Here is a 20603-nt window from a genome sequence, read left to right as displayed (position 1 = left end):
TTAGGGTTTTTAATTTAATGGTTAGGATTAGGGTTTTTAAGTTAAAGCTTTAGGGTATAATTGTATTAAGGGTTTAGGGTTTTTAATTTAAGGGTTAGGGTTTTTAATTAAGGGCTAGGGTTTTTAAGTTAAGGGTTTAGGGTTTTTAATTTAAGGTTTAAGGTTTTTAATTTAATGGTTAAGGAGTGGGTTTTTAAGTTGAAGGTTTATGGTTTTTAAGTTAAGGGTTTAGGGTTATTAATTTTAGGGTTAGAGTTATTAAGTTAAGGGTTATGGTTTTTAAGTTAAGGGTTTAGAGTTTTTAATTTAAGGGTTAGGGTTAGTGTTTTTTTGTTAAGGGTTTAAGGTTTGTCAATTAAATTATATATTTAATTATAATTTATAAATTTATAAATTTTTAATAAGTTAAGGGTTTAGAGTTTTTAAGTAACAACTCATAAAAATTTCTATTTTATTACATAAAAGAATATCAAAATATTCAAAATATTTGTACAAATAAATTTAAATACAAAAATCAATGTACGTGCTGGATTCGATGCCACATAGCACCCGTTGATTCTGCTTGGGTTCATCCTTTGTCCAGCTTCTGGCGGCGGTTGTGGTTCTTCCGGCGGGGATTTTGGTTCTTCCAGTAGGGCATCTGGTTGTCGGAGTTGGGACGATGAGCCACCTTGATAAAATTGTGAATGTGGAGGTGTTTGCATCACCAGCGGCGACGGTGTTTGAAACCCATACGGTGGTGGGGATTGGTAAAAAGAAGAGCTCCCCGACGGCCCCTCTTGCGATCCCTCGTGCGTCGCTGGCCTATACATCGGTGGTCCACTCGGCGTAATAGGAAGTGGAGCTGAACCGAGCCATTGGCTCTAACCTGCCATAAGACTCGGAAAAGGAAACATATAAGGGTTAGGATACATAAAAGGGCTATGAAACGCACCTGGCATCATTTGAAAAGGCGGTTGCGTGGGTATCATCGGTTGAACTATTTGGGTCGAATGGTGGTATGCGTGCTCTCGCTGGGCTGGTGATTCTATGGGCGTTGATGATGGGCTGGGCGAATTTCTGGGCATAGTTGATGGGCCTGCGTCGTCTTCCCTTCTTCTTGGATTTAAAGGGCCACGTCGTTCCCTTTGGTTACGTAATTGCCGCTGCCTCTCCTTTGGCGATAGTAAATACGGCTTGCCATGGATCCTAAACCATGGCATGTACTCCGGTATGCACGCTAACTCTGGAACGATGATCGGTTCCCTATTAGGTATATAAGCATATCAATCTTCCCACATTTCGATGAACTCGGACCAGAATCTCGGCCAATCCGTACTCAATTACCGAAGGTCGATTTTGTGGTGATCGTCAAACACCTCAGGTTCCACGGGAATCGGTTGTCTATATCCAAATTGCCGTAACACCCTATCTAACTGGTGCATCTCCACGGTCGTGTAGTTGATCAACGCGACTTTCACCTGCTAAGCGTTCGGATTTTGTAAGAACTCTTCCGGAATTATTGCCCGAATTGCCGGATCCTCGTATGGTGTCCATTAAAACCATATGAACATGATAGAAATATTAGTTATATACATAATACTAAATACTAAATACCAATCGACTAGCGAATGATGGAAATATCAATTTTATTTAATACTTACATGTGCTTCCGACTGTTGGTCTAATAGAAGCCGTATATCTTCAAGAGAGGTAGGTAATCGAGCATGACTTGCCGGATGGTTCCACCTAATTAAATACATTTTTAGCATACTTTTATTTTTAAAAATTTACATAATAATTGTAAAATCTAATATAAAATTTACCTCGTTATGAGTGGGAATGTATATGGGTGGTCCACTCGAGGACATAGAAATGGAAAGCAAAACCGTGCCCATGACTGCAGTAGTGACAGGCAACCTCCGATTTTTGCTCTCCTCGGTCACGTCGCCCCGCACATCTCCCGATATAACGTTGCCAAGACGACAGACCCCCAACTCAATTCACCAGCTGCTCTAAAATCAACGAGTTTCAGCAGCCATCTTAGATGTACGCGGCTCCGTGACAAGTCGGGCATCAGATAACCTCTAATTAATTAAAGAATGTATGCACGAGCATATCAGATTCTTTCAATTTCGGTTGAATCTTCATCCGGTTCAGGGAATGTGTCACGTAACCAGCCTATCTCGATCTTACCTCCGTCAATTTTCTCCGGAATAGTGCCCAAAAGCTCGTAGCACACCGCTCCCCAATCGCTAGATTGGGCAGACCCGGTGACTGGGTACCCGTCCACCGGCAATCCCAATTGCAGACTGACATCTTCTAGACTGATAGTGCACTTTCCACATGGAAGATGGAATGTATGCGTCTCGGGTCTCCACCTCTCGATCAACGCACTAATTAGTTTTGGGTCCACCTTGCATCCCCGGTCTACCGTCGCCACGTGCCAAAAACCCGCTTCCTGCAGGTAGTTCTCTACCAACGGTGATGGAGGATCATGCATATTCCGGATATTGCATTCCAATAACCGATCTACAGACTTTTATAACAAATAATTAATTAATAATTATCTAAAAATGCATAAATAATATTTAAAAATTAAATTTAACGCTTACCATTTTCATTTGTTCCACCGATATATGATGCTTATCAAGACGAGTGAATTCTCCGGCTATTGCTGAAATCGTACAAATTTTTACGGTTTAAAAAAATTTTAAATTTTTTTAAAAATTATTTAAAAAAATGGATTTAAGAGAAATTTAAGAGGAACTTGAGAGCAAATTTAGATTAAATATGGATTTGAGAGAAATTTGGAAGGAATTTGAGAGCAAATTGAGAGGAAATTGAGAGAGGATTAGTTTGTGAAAAAAAAAAGGGTGGGGGTATTTATAGTTTTTGTTTTTTTGACCGTTGGGGGGGCAACGGTCAAATTTTTGACCGCTTACCTTTGTTCACGTCTTGGAAGTCGCGCCACGTCGGTAGCGCTTTCTTCGACGTGGCAACAAATCGCCCATGATTTCTGGCATGTCCCCGGCATCATGTACCGCGTGGACGCGATTTGCCGGAAAAGGCCCATTCCTATAAATAATAAAATACCAGACCCATTTCGGTAATTTTTTAAAAAAATAGGCTTTTTTTTTGGTAAATTGCCCTTTCGCATTACCCTTTTATAAAAATATATAAAAATAAATATATAATTTAAAAATAAATTATTTTTTTACTTAAAAACTGATATTCATAATTTTTTATATTACATGTCAATCAAGTACATCAACTAGAGGTGCTCATGGGCAGGACTGAGCCCAAAAAAAATTTTGACCCGCGTCCTAGGCCTGGGCCGGGCCCGGCCCGAAATATGGGCTTGAAATTTTATCCAAACCCGGCCCAAGAAAAAAATTTTAAGCCCGATCTCGGCCCAGCCCGACCCATTTTTTAATAAACACCAAAAATTTATTTTAAAAATAAAAAAATATTTTAAAAGTATTTTAAAATTAAAAAATAAATATATATTTATTATATTCGGGCTGGGTCGGGCCGAGCCTGGGCCAAAAATGTGGTACCCAAGGCCCGGACCGTTTTCTAAACGGGCCTCGTTTTTTTGCCCAAACCCATATTTCAGACCTATATTTTTATCCGAACTTTACCATATTTTGGACGGGTCATCGGGCCGGGCCGGGCCGCCTGGCCATGAGCACCTCTAACATCAACACATGATATATTTTTATAGCTGATTTTGACTTTAAAGCAATTTTCTTTTTTCAATTAGAAATATCAAAATTATTTTTTTGGTCAATTTAAAAAGAAATTAGATAATCAAAATTTAACATCCTAAATGCAACGGAATCCTAACCTCAGCTAGCGACGTGTTCCTCTAAGGGTGACTCTTATTTAAATTACTCAACCAATCAGATTTATGGTGAGTTTGGATGGGCGATTGGGTGCGGTGCGTTTAGCTTACTTTTTGTCTCACGCTACAGTATCGCTACAATATCTAATATCACCGCTACAGCTATTTTTACACTAATCGTAGATAAACACACTATCCATTCAAACTCACTGGTAAGTAATTTAATCCCAACAAATCAACTGTAAAATCAGATTCTTTAAAAGCGCGTGGGGTCAAAGAATCCTAAAACTTTCCCTGTCCCCCACCATAGAGAACCTCTCAATAAAGTCATTGCCAAAAAAAAAAAAAACGAATAATATAATAAAAATACGAAGCCCGTCCCCTCAAATTCTCGTTAGGCCTCTTCCAAATTTAGTCGGCAATTTTATATTTTCAGAAAACCCCTCTTTAGCCCCTAATATCCAACTTTTCTTTTCACTTTCAACCCATATTCTTCCTTGTTCCACACCATCCTCCTCCTCCTTCTCCTCTTCTTCGAATTAGGGTTTCACGATCCCCAGATATGAAGCGAACTGCCACGAAGAAGAAGAGGCGGCCTCGTGCGGCGAAAACTTCGGCGGTCAACGATTCGTCACGTCACGCTTTAAGTCAGCGGGATCAGCGGCGAGAAGGAGAAGGAGAAGGAGAAGACGATGAAGAACAAAAAAGGCTTCTCGGCTCGTTAATGGAAGCCTTCGGTTCGATCTCTCTAGAAGAAGCCACGTCAGCTTATAACCAAGCCGACGGTGATTTGGACAAAGCGGCCGAGATTCTATCCAATTTGATCGATAACGGTAGCAATAGTGAAGATCCCGATCCGTCGACGAGCTCGATATCGAGTGGCTCGTCATCGTCAGGTTCGTCCGGGTTCGGTTTTTCTGAAACGAGTTGCGTACAAAATCTGAATAGCGGGAGGGGACGTAGCAGAGGGGGAAAACAGCAGAAGCGAGTGGTAGCGTCAACGGGGACGGTTTCGACCGTCCTCGGGAAAGATTACGTTAGGTCAAGCCCATGGCGAGACCCGGCTGCAGTGGCACCGGCGAAATCGGTGTTGGCGACGGAAGAAGCGGAACAGTTTTTATGCTCAATGCTTGGGGAAGAGTGTGAACTTAGCATGGCTGTTGTTAGAGATGTTTTGTGTGAGTTTTTTTATTATTTTGTTAGCATAAAGAAGTTCTTAAAATAATTCTTTTAATTGTATTTTTATGTTGAACGAACAGAAGTTTACTTTTGCAGGTCTGTGTGGGTACAATGTTGAGAAGGTATTGTCAGTCCTAAAATCTGAATTTGCTTTCTTTGTTGATTTTGATGTATCAAAACAGCGAAGCAGTTTCATAGTCATTTAGGAAATCGTTAAGGAAAAAGAAAGATTTATGAAAGGTTACATGCTCCCTGTAGCATACTGGGTTCTTTATATGGTTTGTTGGTAAAATGTTACTTTATTACTATATAAACGTGCATCCAAGGATCAAGGAGTCTATACGTATTGATTTTCACCCTGTAAATAGGCAAATGTGGAAATTGGGTTACTGATTCAGAGATGGATGGACTGGGTTGACTTTAGTTCTTTGATTCTCTCCCTCTCGGAATGGTTTTATTGTGAGTAAATCTGACTTAAAAAATCGGAAACAAGAGAAAGGGCTAAGCTACTGAAATATAGCTTCTTGGTACATTACTGTGTTGGGATACTTATTTCTGCTTTGTCATCCTTTTGAGGATTCCCTTTATGATTCAATGTATTCGTTCTTTCCAGGCTTTGGATGCATTACTTGATTTATCTGCTTCCTCCTATGAAAAATCCAAGAGTTTTAATGACAATTTGAACAGTAGACAAGATACAGGATTCGTAATTGAATGTGCAGACAATGTAAGTATTATGATTTTTTTTTACTTGAAATGTTTCAAGTTTTGTGGATCAGATATCTCACTCTGAATATGACATCATTTTTTTAGTTTGTTAGATTTCTATACACCAAATTTATAATAATTCCTGTTTGTCCCACTAGAGCTGTTTGATATTATCTGGTTTGAGTGTTATTATGCTTACTTTTTTTAGAGAGGCAGTGGGGACTCAGAGAGAAAATACATAATTGTTTGGTTTGGATAGGTTTAAATATTTATTTAGTGTTGTATTTGATGGTTTATCTTTCCTTATTCTAAGCTTGAGGATTTGACAATCAGATAAGAATCCTTTAGGTTGCCAAATTAAGGTTCATCTCTATATTGCAAACCGATGTAACTCAAGGGAACTTCCATTTTGTATTCATTCAGTTAGTCACTAAAGGAGTAGAAACGGACAAAAAGCCTACCCCTTCCTCCCCCCCCCCCCCCCAAAAATTTTTCCCTCTTGGAAAGAGCACTGAAGAATGTGTAAGATTATATTTGTGTGGGATATGTTTAATTATTTTTGCTGTTTTGTATAATTTACATCTCTTTTGCCCATAATTTGAAATCTCTCTGAAGCATTTTACATTGCATTGTATTCTAAATGGTGATTTATAAATTTTCTAACAGTTAACAGATAGGACATCTGACCGCATATCTAAGTTGTTGGAAAGCGAACTTCAAGATAGTATATGGTCAGCCGGATATGGTCACAGGTAATTTAGTCTGTCTGCCATTGTCCTTGACTTGGCTATTCCTTTTTCTTTTTTTCCCTCAAAATCATCTTCTCGTGCAGGAGTTATATTATAATAGAAAGAGACTTAAATGTTGTAGATGACCAAATGGTTTTGAGCTATTTCATGCATGTCTTGAAGAGTGAGATAATTTATGGTAGAAACTTTTCTTGTTGGTCAATTAATTGCCTGTTAGATTTAGAAGCTGCAGAAAGAACGAGAACAATTTTGTAATCACAGTATAAAAAGCTCTGCAAGTCATTTATCAGTGCAGTCTAAAAGTGTGTTTGCTTGTTGTATTGCATGTTTTCAGTAGCATTGCATGTAAACTTAACTGACATTACAATCGTAGCTAAGAATTACTTTTGGTTGAGAGAACTGCGCTACATCGTCATATACATGTTATGTTGTAATACAGTTATCTCATGCTAGTTGTAAGTCTTCTAGGTACTTGGTTTAGATAACTTGAGCGACGCTTTGACTGTGGCAGTATTGTAGAAAGCTTTTATATTGCTGTTAATTTGAATTCTCCTATTTTGATCTTAAGTGTAAAAAACTATGACTTGAAAACTTAGGTGTTCTACCCCTCTTGAATTTAGGAATTACTCTAAGGTTCTTGCTAGTTCTGAAGCTATGCAACCACCTTGCCCAAGGAGTAATGTTTCGAATCTCCCTCAGGAGGTCCTGGATTCTTTATTTAAAATCCCCAAGAGTTCTGAGCATGAACCAAGCACTATGAGTTGGAGGAATGTAGTAAAGAAGATGCAGTTGTTGGGACCACCTATTGATTTTTGTCCATCTACTGATGCAGAACCTCAGCAGGATATCTATGGTATTCTCTTGTTAATTTTCTCAGGCTTTGCATGTTATTGTATGTATGAGTTTGTTGGTATTGTGACCTCTGGTTTTGAAATGGGGTTATGAATATCACTATAAACAGTTTTATTTGCTAAATTGTACCTGATCACCTTTATTGGAAGGGTAAACTGACAAATTGCTATTAATTATCTTTTCATTGTTAGTCACATGTATGCTAGATACATATGCATTACTTTTCTTCTGTTTGTCCTACTCCTGCCATAATTTGAATATAAAAGTACTCAGAGCTACTTGAATAACTGCCCCCTCTACTTATTATGAGAAATCAAGACATAAGAATAATCGTAAAAGTGGTTAGGTCACTCTTTGGTTCCTTTTTAGAACTTAAAAAAGTCTACTGAAATAATAAGAAGAAAAAGGAACGGAAGAATTTTAAGGTGATTCTTGATTGGATGTAGTTTTCTTTTAGGGTTTGTATTGTTTTTATTTCCTTCTTCACTTAGCATTTATAACCGTTTCATCATAAACTCTTTTGTACAACCTGTATATACGTTTCTGCACTGTTTTTCATCATCTTTTTCTTTACAATTCAGAATTTCTGTAATTTGTAGCTAAGGGAGATGAATATCACAAATTTAGAGAGAGTGCCAAAGAACATTGGGATTCCATGAGATCTTATTATCAGAAGGTATGGCGTTTATAGCAATATGTATATTTATTATTTCTATAAACCAAATACATACATACATATATGAACATCACGAATACAAGTTGCATTGCCCGATATGAATTTTTTGTAATAGATATGAGTATAGTTGACTATTTGATGGTAGAATGAACGTTCTTCTACAGGCTGCTACTGCATATTCGAAGGGAGAGTTGGAGTATGCAGCTTATCTTTCTGATCAGGTGTGTTTTCTACTTGGGGGATGTTATGAATCATGTGTTGCATATAAGTTCGAGATGTGATGCCATGTCATTGGCAAATTTTGAAAAGGAAACACTGGCAACAAAAATGAAGCAACATGAGAACTGGGGATAATATCCCATAATTTTTTACTTGTCTTCTTCTCTTCTTGACATCAGTATGATGTCTTATGTCAAAACTCGTGCCAAGGGTTGGCCTTAGAATAAAATTCTGACTTGATAATACCTTGCATCTGAGTAGGGAAAGATACAGACTAAATTGGCACGGGAAGCAGATGAAAGGGCAAGCCAGAATATATTTAAAGCTAGGTTAGTCCTTGTATAACTAACTGAATCTGTGACCAAGAAGTATTCTCTTTCTGCCTGCCTCTACCTTCTCTTGTGGTCTATTGATCTGATCTGTCAACTCTCTTTCCAGGAACAAAGCCTTTGAAAATGTGATAACAATTGATTTGCATGGGCAACATGTCAAACAAGCAATGAAACTTTTAAAACTACACCTTCTATTTGGAATACATGTTCCTTGTAAGCATTGTTTGACCTGATTCCATATTAGTATGTGTGTGTGTGTGTGTGTGTTTGTGTTGTACTTATTATTTGCCTTATTGTGCTTCAGCGGTTCAAACTCTGAGGGTTATTACTGGCTGTGGAACACATGGTATGGGGAAGTCAAAACTGAAACAGTCGGTATGGATCTAAAGTATCCCTGATCCAGCTATTTGTCCTCTGTAGTAAATTAATAAAAAAAAAAGTCGGATTCTTTTGTTGTGGTTGATTTATCCAGAAATGATTAATGTGGATGTTTTGGTAGATTATATGTGGTTGAAAAGTTTTATTGATTATATTGAACTTTGATTCATTTTCTTCATTGCGAACATTTTACTTTATGCTTTTGTCTTAGGAGGACAGTGTAGTTTATGTTCTTGTTGTCTAATATTTTATGTCACTGGCTGATGCATGCAGGTCACTAAGCTTCTTGAAAAGGAAGGTATTCAGTGGCAGGAAGAAAACCGTGGAACTGTACTAATCAAGCTTGACGGATACAGAGAGTTAAGCTTTTTAGAATCCAATAGTGACACGGAGTAAATTAATTATCTAATACCAGGTTTGCATCATTTACCATCTGTTTGTACAAGACAAGGATGTAATGTAACAAGGTTTAATGTAGTGGTTCAAAAACAGGGATCAGATGTTTATATGTACATTACTAGAAGTCCTTGTACTCTTTCCTCCTTAGGTAGGTTTCCTCCTTGTAATCTTCATGAAGCTTCCGTGTTCCTGTATGTTGAGTTTAGCAAAATCGTGTATCTGACTCAGTTATTGGTAATGACAAAGACTCATGAGAGACTGTGAATTCCATAGTTATCAACAAAGAGTTGCTGTGTTCTTTTACTTTCATTATAAACTCGGTTTGGTATGGAGCATCTTTCCTGCTGCAGGTAACCTATTTGTTTGACAAGATGGAAGAATGGTTGGGGATTGTTTTGCTTGAAGTGTTGCAGAATGGCGCAGCAGTGCCAGATTTTGAGAAGTTGGGAAATCTATTTTATTATTGTTTTGATACTTAAAGTTGGGGAGTTTCCAGTGACACCCTAGTTGTTCTATCTTCGATTTTGTTGCTGGCTTGAGTTGATTTGTTTAGCATTTTATAGAATAGATGAATTAGCGTATCTGTAACGTGGATTATGGTTCATGGCTTTGTCTTACAATAATCCTTGTATTAACCTATTCATCCAACAATATTTTCTTGTTCTGTTGGATTCATCCAACTTTTTTGGACCCTGGCAAATTTTACATGGTCGCCAAAGCAAACAGATAACATTTTCTTTGTTGACCAATATGCATGATATCTTTATAATTCCATGCTTTTTTTTTAATTGAATATGCAAATAATTGTGAAGTAGGGAATTCGACATTATCCCCGTCATTGCGGTTTTTGGTTTCTATGGCTAGGACCCATATATAGAACGCAGAAAGGCACACCATGCATGCGCCTCGTCCAAAAGGATCCTGAGGCGGCGCGTTTAGGTGGTGGCCCTGCCAACACTGATTTCACCACTTCCAACAATAACAATCTTGTTCTTGGGTGTACAGCTCAGCCTTCCTTGTGCTTCAAATTTGTAAACCACATCCATCCCAGAGAGCACTTTTCCAAATACAACATGTTTGCCATCTAACCTATGGAAAAGCGATCAATGATTTAGCAGCCATGTTAAAAGATGATAAACTATAACATTTTCATTGTAAAACTTAATAACTACCTGCTGGTTGTAACGGTTGTAATGAATAATTGTGAGCCCCATACGAAACGAAACGAAACAAACAGTCTTTGCTTGTGACAGATGTTCCAAATCATTCCTTGAAAATTAAAGTTAAAGACGAGTAGGAATATAGCTGGCTCACCAGGCCCAGTGTGCTTCAGCTTGAAATTCTCATCACCAAATTTCCACCATCACCGAGTGTAAAATCGCCTCCTTGTATCATAAAATGTGGAATAATCCTATGAAACGTACTGCCTTTGTAGTGGAGAGATTTCCCCTGTAAAGGAAACCCACGGTCCCATGTAAATGACGACTATGTTATCAGGACTCTTAAGTTTGTATCCGACGCATATTTACGTAAGTTGACCAGTGAGATTAGCACAATGCTCGGAAATTTTCTGCATATAACAGAAACTCAAGCTGATTAGTAGCAAAACAATTGATGGGAAAATTCCAAAAGATACATTAAGACAGCAATGCAGCCATAACACTAAACATACCTGTTGTTTTAGGAACTATGTTTCCAAAGAGTCCCATGATGATTCGACCTGAGAGCAATAATTCAGTAGTAATGTTTTAGCTATGTAAACTAAACAGAAAGCAAAAGCTATGGTGGGTGCAACACATTGCATATCCAACTATATTGGAGGAAATTCTAGGGTGAGCTCCACTTAAGCAAAAGCTTTTACCAAAATATCTAAAGATTTACCGATATTTGCAAGACTTTACCAAAATTGGTCTTAAAAGTAAGAAAAAGTGAAGCATACCAGCAGGTTTTCCAACATCAAAGTAAACTTGGTAACTTCATTTAAATCTTCCCTTGACTGTTTTGCCTGCACATTCCATTAAAAAGAACATATCCAACAATCAAATCAACTAATCACATCTGACTAGACAATAAGTGAAGAAAAACAGAAGAAGATATTAACTTATCATTGTATATCGCAGATGAGATTAATAAACAAAACCCAGAACTAGAAACAGAAAGGGAACCTGAGTGAGTGCTAGAGATCCAGAAAGGACCAAAGTGCAGAGCAAAATGAGAACTCTTTGCTCTTTTGACTTAACATGAAGATGGAGAAAGCTAAAAAGCGCTCTTTGTTTACTCACTAGTAAGAAAGTCGTCGATAACTGATAGCTAATGGGTATTTATTACGTGGTTTTAATAATTGCTTTGATTTATTTTTTGCTCAAATAATAATTGCTTCTTTTTTCTGTAATTATAGTAATGAATAGTGGTTGCTTTGTTTTTTGGGTTCAAAATGAAGAGAATGTCATGACTGCAACTACGCAACAGACATCTTACAGAAGAGAAAGCAATCCAAGTAGTGCCAGCAATGCACCCATTAATGTGAGCAAAATTAAGTTCATACATCCAGAAAGTAAACAGAAAACATCTTTCTCCATTGCGAGCGGAAATCGCTAATGATGCAGCGATATCATATTCCGTTATAATTCTTTCCCGTCCACTTTGAGTTATCATCGGTGAACCAGGCCTAATTGCTAAAGCTTCAGCCACTAGTACTGATTTGATTTCTCCGATATGGTTTGTTGCCATGGAAGTGGCAATTCAAGCATCTGTGTTAACTTTAATGACTCCTTGAGGTGGTTTTTCCCATCTGTCCCTACATACGTCTCAGCCCGTTTCTTGTCTTCAATGGTTGAAAGGTTTGGTGAAAGCCCCTGAAAGCTCAATTCCATACCTCAAAGAACAAGGATGTGGTTGATGGACTCTACTTCTTCATTTTGAGGATGGCTAGGATATCCAGTGCATTAGAAGCAGCTCTCCATTAATAATAATAGTAATTCTCAATGAGCAATCCAACTTCCATATTTCCCTTCTAAAAGCTTCCACCAATCTCGGCACTGGTGCTAGTAGCTCTCCTCAATTTCCCATCGCATGTTGATATATACTAGCTATAAACGTCGGACTCACATTCATCTAGATTCTTTGGTGAGTAGGCCTACTTGCAATTCCTTGAGCCTATGAGGATTCCCATATTTCTTATACTTTGTTTCTTGTGTTCATTAGTTCCATTTTCAGTCGATGCGAATGAAGGACTTCATGTTCCTTTTACAAAGCTTCCTCGGTAACATTCCTAAACGGTTGTTCAAACTTAAGTTTTTTTTGGATGGACAATCTAACACTAAAATTAGCTATTGTAGTATTCACATTAAAATTAATGGTGAGATATATACTTAGATTCAATTGCAAAATCGAAAGTAAAAAAGAAAAGAGAAGAAAAGAAAAGAGACCTTAGATTAAAACGAGTGTATGGATTATTTTGACAATTGGCTGATTGTTGATTGTAATGGTTGATTTGATTAGCTGATTCTATTAATTGATTTGACCAATTGATTCTATTAACGGTTTATTTAAAAATGCTTGTGAAAACTTAACTGATAACCGAAAGTTGATATGTGTAAAATGACAAATAAGGGCATGATACATTTTATTGTTAAGTATTTATTTGTTTATAATATTTTAATCTTTATTGGGTTAAATTAAAACATCCATTATAAAAATTAATCGGTGAATATTTTTAAATTTTAAATAAACAAATTTCTTAAATTTCTTATTTGCAAATATTAACCTTGTGGAAATTGATAAATATTAATAGTGCATCAATATAATTATAAACTATATTCTTAGCAATAATGTTCTTAATATGTAAATTAGTAATAATTATGTCACACTCTAAATAAATTTGTCAAGTAGCATATTTCAATTAATATAAAGTTGCATAAGAAATCATTTTACACAAGTAAATTGAAAATAAATTAAGAGTACATAAATATTCAAGAAATAGATACATATCCAAGTAATTAAAAACAAATATTTAAGAAACGTGATGTTGTCGGCTAGCTTCCATCAAACTAGTAGTGATGTCATGACAAACTTTTGTCATTTCATTAGTACTCATACGCTCAACTTCTTGAGTGGAAATGCATTCGACATTCGAAAATATATCGAGAGGAATAAAATTCAGATCTATATCATGACCCTAAAGGTCGGGTCAAGAACTTTACTTAATCTGATGTAGTTATGTAATGCAAATGCAGCACAAATTATTCTATTTTGATATTGAGATGAATATATTGGCATTTTCACTAAAATCTTCCACTATGCTTTTAAAATGCCAAATGCTCTCTCAATACAACTTCTTAAGGATGAATGGGCTCGATTAAAAATTTCTCACGGCAATGTTGATTTTTGTAGATTAGCAGTGGAGTGTTTTTTTTTTTTAAGATTTATTTTGAATTTTAGAAGTAAAAGTGGAAATGAGAGAATTGAGGCTACTAATATCTTGACACCCTTAATAGATTTGAGAGCATTTTTGAGCAAGCATGATTAGATATGTTATTTCACATATCTCATTCCCAATCAATTGTTGAAAAAAGTTATCCATAAAAGTAAAAATTTGTTAACCATATTTATATTAAATAAAAAAATAATATTAAGGTTAAATAATAGTTTAAAATATTAAAGTTATATTTGGTTTCATATATATTAATGTTTGCATAAAAAAGAATTTTTGATATGCCTTTTCAAAGTAATAAAAAAAGAATAGAAAGTAAAATAATGTTGGATTGGATAGAGATCCGTAGAGCAAATGAAGAAAATTTACATGGAAAAGTGAGAAACATAGCTATGTTTGTATCGACTTGGTTATTAGCCCATCAATGTGTAAGAGATCCAATTCATTCATTCAAAACCTGAAAAAAGGTTGTGCTTGGGAGTTTTGACAATGCTAAAATCACCCTCTTAGCAGGTCAATTGCCACCGCCGTGTCTATAAAATTCTGTTAAAGAGTAGTGGCTGACCCTGTAAGCACTGAGCACTCTCTCTAATTCAACTAATGGGATTTCATCCACCTCCCTTTTCTCTTGCCATATCAATTATTTGGTCATGATTCTCATCCCAAGTTGGGTAATCTCCTTTTTTTCTTCTCTTTCTCGATTGCAGCTCTCGTCACCCACCCCTCCTTAAGGATAAAGCGGTACCATCTTCCTGCATCTACTCTTTTTTCTTTTCTTATCAGTAAAGATGAAAATAAAAATATTTTTTTCTGAATTGTAACTATGAAGTTGTTGGCAGCCAGGCATGGGTTGGTTAAGATGGCTCTAACAGGGTCGATTCCACTATTTTCCCAATCACTGCATTTTCATTGACTCTCCTATTAATGTCACCATCCGTGTGAAGCTCTAGGACTTGAAGATGTGTAATAATATCAGTCTGCTGCCCGTCACCTACCTTTCCCTCGATTACCATTAATCACACTCATTTACAACCAAGCTAAACACCCTTACATATTTTGAAAAGGGTAAATTACAATACACGTTTTTTTTCCATTCCCGTTAATTGCACTGCTAAAATGACATGTCAGTTGAAAAATAAATTTACTCTTAACTTTTACTTATTATATCGATTTAGTCATAATTTTAGAAAATTAACTTTCAAAATTTACAAATGATAGAGATCTTAATTCTAAAACTTCAAACAAATATATAAAAATACATAAATATTTTTAAAATATATAAAAAATTATATTTATATTAAATAAAAATAAAACCCTCCCCACCGTCTCCCTCTCCCTCCCTCGATTTTAATATAAATATAAACATATAAATTTGAATGAACCTAGACAAATTAGCTATCAAGATACATTTGAATCTGCACAATCATTTGTCCAAATTCATTCTAGATGTGTTTTCTGTAGTTTTATATTTTTTTAATTTGTTTCTAGAAAATATTAGGTTATTTATATTATTGTCTAGATTTAAATTTATAGATTTAAGAATCATTTGTCTAGGTTTATTCTATATATGTTTTTTATATATATTTATATAAATTTATAAACTTTTAATTCTTAATTTTAAAATTTATAACTTATATATTATAATTTTTATATTTTTCAAAATATTATAGGCTCTTTATATATTTAATTGTATATGCTTTTATTTTACAAATTTATATTTTATATATTTTCCAAAATAATTATAACCTAAAAGGATATTTTGTTAAAATATATAAATTACTAAAAAAAACAGATTAATTCTTTTTGTGAAAAAATGCTTTTATTAATTTATATATTTCTAAATATTTTTTATTTTTATGTGACACGTGGCATTCTCAGAAGTAGCCATGTTTCATCAATGAATTGGTTATCAGTGCCATATCACACAAACTAACAGTCTTAATGTAGAAGTACCAAACTGAATGACAGATTACAAGTTTAGATACGATCTAAGTAAATAAAAAAGGTGTCAACTAGGTACAAATGGATAAATTCGAAAGGCAAAATACATATTAACAATATTAACTTCTTTATTTAAGTTGATGTTTGGTTGATTCGTGACATTAATTTTGTCGAAAAATAATTAAAAATCATTTATTAAAGTATTTTGTGAATTTAAACTTAGGAGATTATAATTTTAAAATATTTAAATTTACCATTTATACTATACTCAATACATTTGATTTGTTGGTGCCATGAGTTAACCAGAGTTGAAAAATGACTAATTATTTTTACAAAATAAATTATAGCAAAGTTTCATTTAATTATAATATATAAACTTTTAATAAATAATTTTTTATATTAAAATGAAAAAGAAATTAAGGTAATTACCAAGTTGATCTAAAATAAAATATGCACTTAAAATTAATTTTTTGAGAGAAAAATCAAATTATTAACTAAGCTATTTTAAGAAATATTTATTAATCTACTCTTATTCAAGTAATTCCTGAAATTAGAATAAAAATTATCTATATAAAAAATATAATAATAATATTTTGAACTCAGATGGTTGCAAGAAATTTAATGATTGACTGTAGCTATGATTGACTTCAATGGCATTGGGAGGATAGGACCCCCAAACCATTAAAAACAGAACACAATGGACGGCCTCGGAGGCGGCCTCGGAGGAACCGAAGAGATTCAATCCACGTGGGAAACCCAACACCATCCTTCCACACACACAGACAGGCAGACGGACAGAGAACGCGAGTTTAAAAAAAGTTACCTTAAAAAAAGGAATCACTAATAATGGTTTAAACCTTATGTTCGTCCGTTGTATTTTGTAGCAAACAAAAAGCCGGGGACGCGAACACCATTTGCAGGGAGCCGCTGCAAATGCTCTTTTCAATATGGCGAAACAACACGCCTGGGCTCACTCTGCACACCCTCGTTCGCCTTCTTATCTCTTCTTCTCCGTCGTTGCGCTTTCTTTCCTCTCCCTTATCGCCCTCCTCATCTACAAGGTCCACCTCCTTTTTCTTTTTCTTTTTTAATATTTATCAGCTTCTAATGGAACCAGAAGTGTTCTGACTCTTTGATATAGGTGGATAATTTTGCTTCCCAAACGAAAACCATCGTGGGTCATAATTTAGAGCCGACGCCGTGGCATATTTTCCCGCCGAAAAACTTCACCGACGAATCCCGACATTCCCGGGCTTACAAGATCATCCAATGCTCCTATCTGACTTGTCGCTACGCCGCCACCGTCGGTGGCGCTCAACCCTCGGAGGGGCAGGAGGAGGAACGACGGGGCTTAGTCTCCTCTCGTACCCCTCCACAATGCCCAAACTTTTTCAAGTTCATTTACCGTGATCTTGAACCATGGATGACGACCCGGATATCCGTTAACCACATAAATGAAGCCAAGGAACACGCGGCGTTTCGTATCGTTATTGTTGAAGGAAAATTGTTTGTCGATTTGTATTATGCTTGTGTACAAAGTAGATTGATGTTTACGCTATGGGGAATTTTACAGCTTATCAAAAAGTATCCTGGGATGGTACCTGATGTGGATATGATGTTTGATTGCATGGATAAGCCTACCATTGAAAGAGCTAGAGTTGAAAATGGGTCTTTGCCGTTGCCTCTGTTCCGGTATTGTACGACTGAGGCTCACTTTGACATCCCTTTTCCCGACTGGTCCTTTTGGGGTTGGTAAGAATCACTCATTCTCAACTTCATTTGAGATTCTAATTTGTCTACTTTTACTACAAGATCATATCTGCATAATCTGTGTTTACACTTACCACAACCTAACTCCATTCGTGTAACTTAAAACCTCAAGTTACCAAATCAAAATTGTCCCAAACCTAAAATGATATGAATAACTTAAATTGTTCATAATCTGGGTATACCAGGGATTGCAGGTAATTTGCTATGGACTAAGCTCCAGGTGCTAAATTGTTAATGATCCTGTGCAGATAGAATGTTAAATTGAGTAGACCATTTGATGGGAGTATGAATTGTGTGAAAATATGTTGAGTTGCGAAGCTTAACAACGTTGTATCCCTGAATGCAGAAATGTTGAGTTATATTGGTGTCACTCTATGTCATTGCCATCCATATGGTTCATGTTCAAATACTCCCAAGTCTAAAAGTGTTTTTCTTGTTTATGTGAATCCTATATATATTGGCATGCTATATGTGTTGGGATATGTGTGTGTGTGTGTGTATAGTGCTCCTCTCTACTAGCTTATGCAAATGGAGCATCTTGCATCTATCTTGGAATTTTTCATTAGTCGCAGCTATGGTGGTGGTATAAGAGATGTGGTCTAGAATTCATGTTAGTTTTGGTGGATATTTATTTGAATTCTTGTGCACATCTTTGTGAATGACTTGTCTGCAGGCCAGAGGTAAATGTAGAGGCATGGGATGAGCAGTTCAAAGAAATTAAGAAGGGATCACAAGCTCAAACCTGGTTGAAGAAGATTCCCCGTGCCTATTGGAAAGGAAATCCAGATGTTGAATCTCCAATACGTCTGGCACTAATGCAATGCAATGACTCTAACTTGTGGGGTACAGAAATTATTCGTCAGGTTGGTTTGAAAAGTTTTATGTGAACGCATGAATTTTTCTATTGTAGAAATGATAGGTCTAACAGCCAAAAATGTGTTTTAAAGTGCAATAATGATAATAATATTTATGTTGTTTGATGATGTTGCTTTTTATTGTGCATTGCAGGACTGGGCGGAAGAAGCAAAGACTGGGTATGAGCGGTCCAAACTATCCGATCAGTGTAATTATCGGTGAGTTCTCTTCTTTGACTGATATTACTACAGCAGACATACTTATATTCAACATTTGCATTTGAGTCCGGATAATAGCCTTATGCTGTGTGATGGGCCTGGAACTTTAGAAGACTATTCCTTTAGAGTCCTAAACAAACTTGGAAGCTAGAAGTTACTAGAGTGCTTAGACTAGGTTTCCACGCTTTTTGTAGGTAAGCCTTCTAGAATTTTCCAGGTTTGGGTATGGTCAACATGCCCCATATGAACAACTTGGTTTGCTGTGTGAGCCTTGATCATGAGCTGGTGTGCGCAGGCTGTGACATTGGCACAGTACATTTAAAGCTTGCTATTTAGGCTAGTCCTTGGGAACCTAAGAATCAACCACCCCTGCCTTTAAATCCCAGATTTCTTCCCAAGAGTTCAATCTGCTTGGATTGCATTGCAGAAAGCCGTCATAAGGGCTGCATCTTATAATGGAGCAAATTTTGTTCCAAGGCTCAAAAAGTGCATAATTTAATATTGTTTTGTAATAATTGTTTGATATTGAATGTAATATACTGATATTTTTGTTTCCCGTTTTCTGCAGTTATAAGATCTATGCTGAAGGCTATGCTTGGTCTGTAAGCTTGAAATATATCCTATCTTGTGGTTCACTTCCTCTATTAATTTCCCCACAATACGAAGATTTCTTCACTCGTGCCCTCGTTCCCAAGTTAAACTACTGGCCTGTCTCTAACATTGATTTATGTCGCTCCATAAAGTTTGCTGTTGACTGGGGTAATACAAACCCGTCTCAGGTATGATCTTTTGGCATTCAAATTGGCAATAAGCAACAACTATTATAGGTTTAAACTGAATCTAGAATTCTTTCTTTTGAGCATCCACATAAATTCATGGCAATATTAGTACATGGTTATGGGGTATGATCCTCTATATATTTATGAGAAAGCTTGGAACATGGTTGACCCCTATTAGTGATACATTCTTTCTTTCTGATAAATTTGACTAAACAGGCAGAGGCAGTCGGGAAAAGAGCGCAACATCTGATGGAAAGTTTAAGCATGGATCGGGTTTACGATTACATGTTTCACCTGATTTCAGAATATGCAAAGCTGCAAGACTTTAAGCCTGTCCCGCCCTCATCAGCTCAGCAAGTATGTGAAGAATCCTTGCTTTGCTTCGCAGATGACAAGCAAAAGGAATTCCTTAAGAAATCAGCAGTGACTGATGGTTCATCAACGCCGCCCTGCACCCTTATCAAGCGTCCCAACCCTAATTTTTTCACCATTTGGAATGATCAGAAGAGGAAAATAATTGATAATGTGAAAGATATGGAGAACAGAGCAAATGCAGCCATCACCTAGATGACATACCTAATGAATTTATGTCTGCACTTAGTCATTTATACAGAAATTCTTTTAAATCCTTTTTACACGTTATTTTTTATATTTATATTTATATTTATACGACCAAAAAAAAAAAAAAAACCCCAAATGAAATGGAAGTGGTGGAACTACAAACTTGGGTTGCAAATTTAGTTAAAATTAATTTTTCGTGTTGGTTTTATGTATTTATTTTTTTAATTCATTAAACAATGTATTTTTATTAACACAATATTCTCCTCGTAATCAAAATTTAGGGAAAATATACATATATTTGGGTAGTACAGATAGAACACAGCCATCTGAAGACAACAGAAAATTTTAAGACAAATAGCCTTACTACCAAATAGGTAGGGAAAAATGAAACAGGAGCTGTGCTTTGCTCTCTTGTAATTTTTGAATTATTCGAACCTGAATTTATAAATGTCTAAAAATTCAAAATCGTAAATTATTTGAGTAGTACCATCCAATTCTGATTCTGAATTAAATATAAATTATCCTCTCGATATCTAAATTTGCAAAAAAAAAATCTAAAATTAGTATTTTCTATCATATGTTGGATATCAAAATCCACAAAATTTAAATTCGAATATGAAAGTTTATATTTATAGACATACAAGTATAAATAAAATAGAACTCTACTTTCTAATTACTATTAAAATTTAAAGTACATTAAAATTTATCTTGATCTTGATGGACATCCAT

General features: G+C 35.7%; 2 protein-coding genes and 1 pseudogene across 3 annotated transcripts; 2 read left to right on the top strand and 1 right to left on the bottom strand.

Moving 5' to 3' along the window:
* The first annotated feature begins 4206 nt into the window (after positions 1 to 4206).
* Positions 4207 to 9602, top strand: LOC105791921 (SMR domain-containing protein At5g58720). Of its 2 annotated transcripts, none has more exons than XM_012620243.2 (11): positions 4207 to 5004; positions 5102 to 5127; positions 5619 to 5732; positions 6380 to 6465; positions 7059 to 7315; positions 7914 to 7990; positions 8155 to 8211; positions 8471 to 8538; positions 8648 to 8754; positions 8846 to 8916; positions 9193 to 9602. In XM_012620243.2, the coding sequence occupies exons 1-11, from the start codon at positions 4389 to 4391 to the stop codon at positions 9313 to 9315; spliced, it is 1602 nt and encodes a 533-aa protein (XP_012475697.1). In that variant the 5' UTR covers positions 4207 to 4388; the 3' UTR covers positions 9316 to 9602. The 2 variants fall into 2 exon arrangements, with proteins under 2 accessions (XP_012475697.1, XP_012475707.1); XM_012620253.2 differs by having other exon boundaries at positions 4209 to 5004; positions 7083 to 7315.
* A 330-nt stretch (positions 9603 to 9932) lies between these two features.
* LOC128042378 (peptidyl-prolyl cis-trans isomerase CYP20-1-like) lies at positions 9933 to 14844 on the bottom strand (annotated as a pseudogene).
* Positions 14845 to 16384: 1540 nt separating this feature from the next.
* On the top strand, positions 16385 to 20069 carry LOC105791952 (uncharacterized). The gene is made up of 6 exons (XM_012620274.2): positions 16385 to 16752; positions 16833 to 17443; positions 18135 to 18324; positions 18470 to 18534; positions 19103 to 19313; positions 19530 to 20069. The coding sequence occupies exons 1-6, from the start codon at positions 16639 to 16641 to the stop codon at positions 19878 to 19880; spliced, it is 1542 nt and encodes a 513-aa protein (XP_012475728.1). The 5' UTR covers positions 16385 to 16638; the 3' UTR covers positions 19881 to 20069.
* Positions 20070 to 20603: the final 534 nt, after the last annotated feature.

Source organism: Gossypium raimondii, chromosome 7 (assembly GCF_025698545.1).
Source record: "Gossypium raimondii isolate GPD5lz chromosome 7, ASM2569854v1, whole genome shotgun sequence".
In the NCBI taxonomy this organism is placed as follows: domain Eukaryota; kingdom Viridiplantae; phylum Streptophyta; class Magnoliopsida; order Malvales; family Malvaceae; genus Gossypium; species Gossypium raimondii.
The sequence above is the reverse complement of the archived record's forward strand: the minus strand, read 5'-3'. Positions and strand labels throughout refer to the sequence as shown.

Excerpts from the sequence above, each read along its gene's own strand:
- LOC105791952 (XM_012620274.2), top strand. The coding sequence starts at position 16,639 with ATGGCGAAACAACACGCCTGGGCTCACTCTGCACACCCTCGTTCGCCT. Across the intron at positions 16,753-16,832 it reads TCGCCCTCCTCATCTACAAG|GTGGATAATTTTGCTTCCCA; the intron begins GTCCACCTCCTT and ends TCTTTGATATAG. Across the intron at positions 17,444-18,134 it reads GACTGGTCCTTTTGGGGTTG|GCCAGAGGTAAATGTAGAGG; the intron begins GTAAGAATCACT and ends ACTTGTCTGCAG.
- LOC105791921 (XM_012620243.2), top strand. The coding sequence starts at position 4,389 with ATGAAGCGAACTGCCACGAAGAAGAAGAGGCGGCCTCGTGCGGCGAAA. Across the intron at positions 5,733-6,379 it reads TAATTGAATGTGCAGACAAT|TTAACAGATAGGACATCTGA; the intron begins GTAAGTATTATG and ends ATTTTCTAACAG. Across the intron at positions 8,755-8,845 it reads ATTTGGAATACATGTTCCTT|CGGTTCAAACTCTGAGGGTT; the intron begins GTAAGCATTGTT and ends ATTGTGCTTCAG.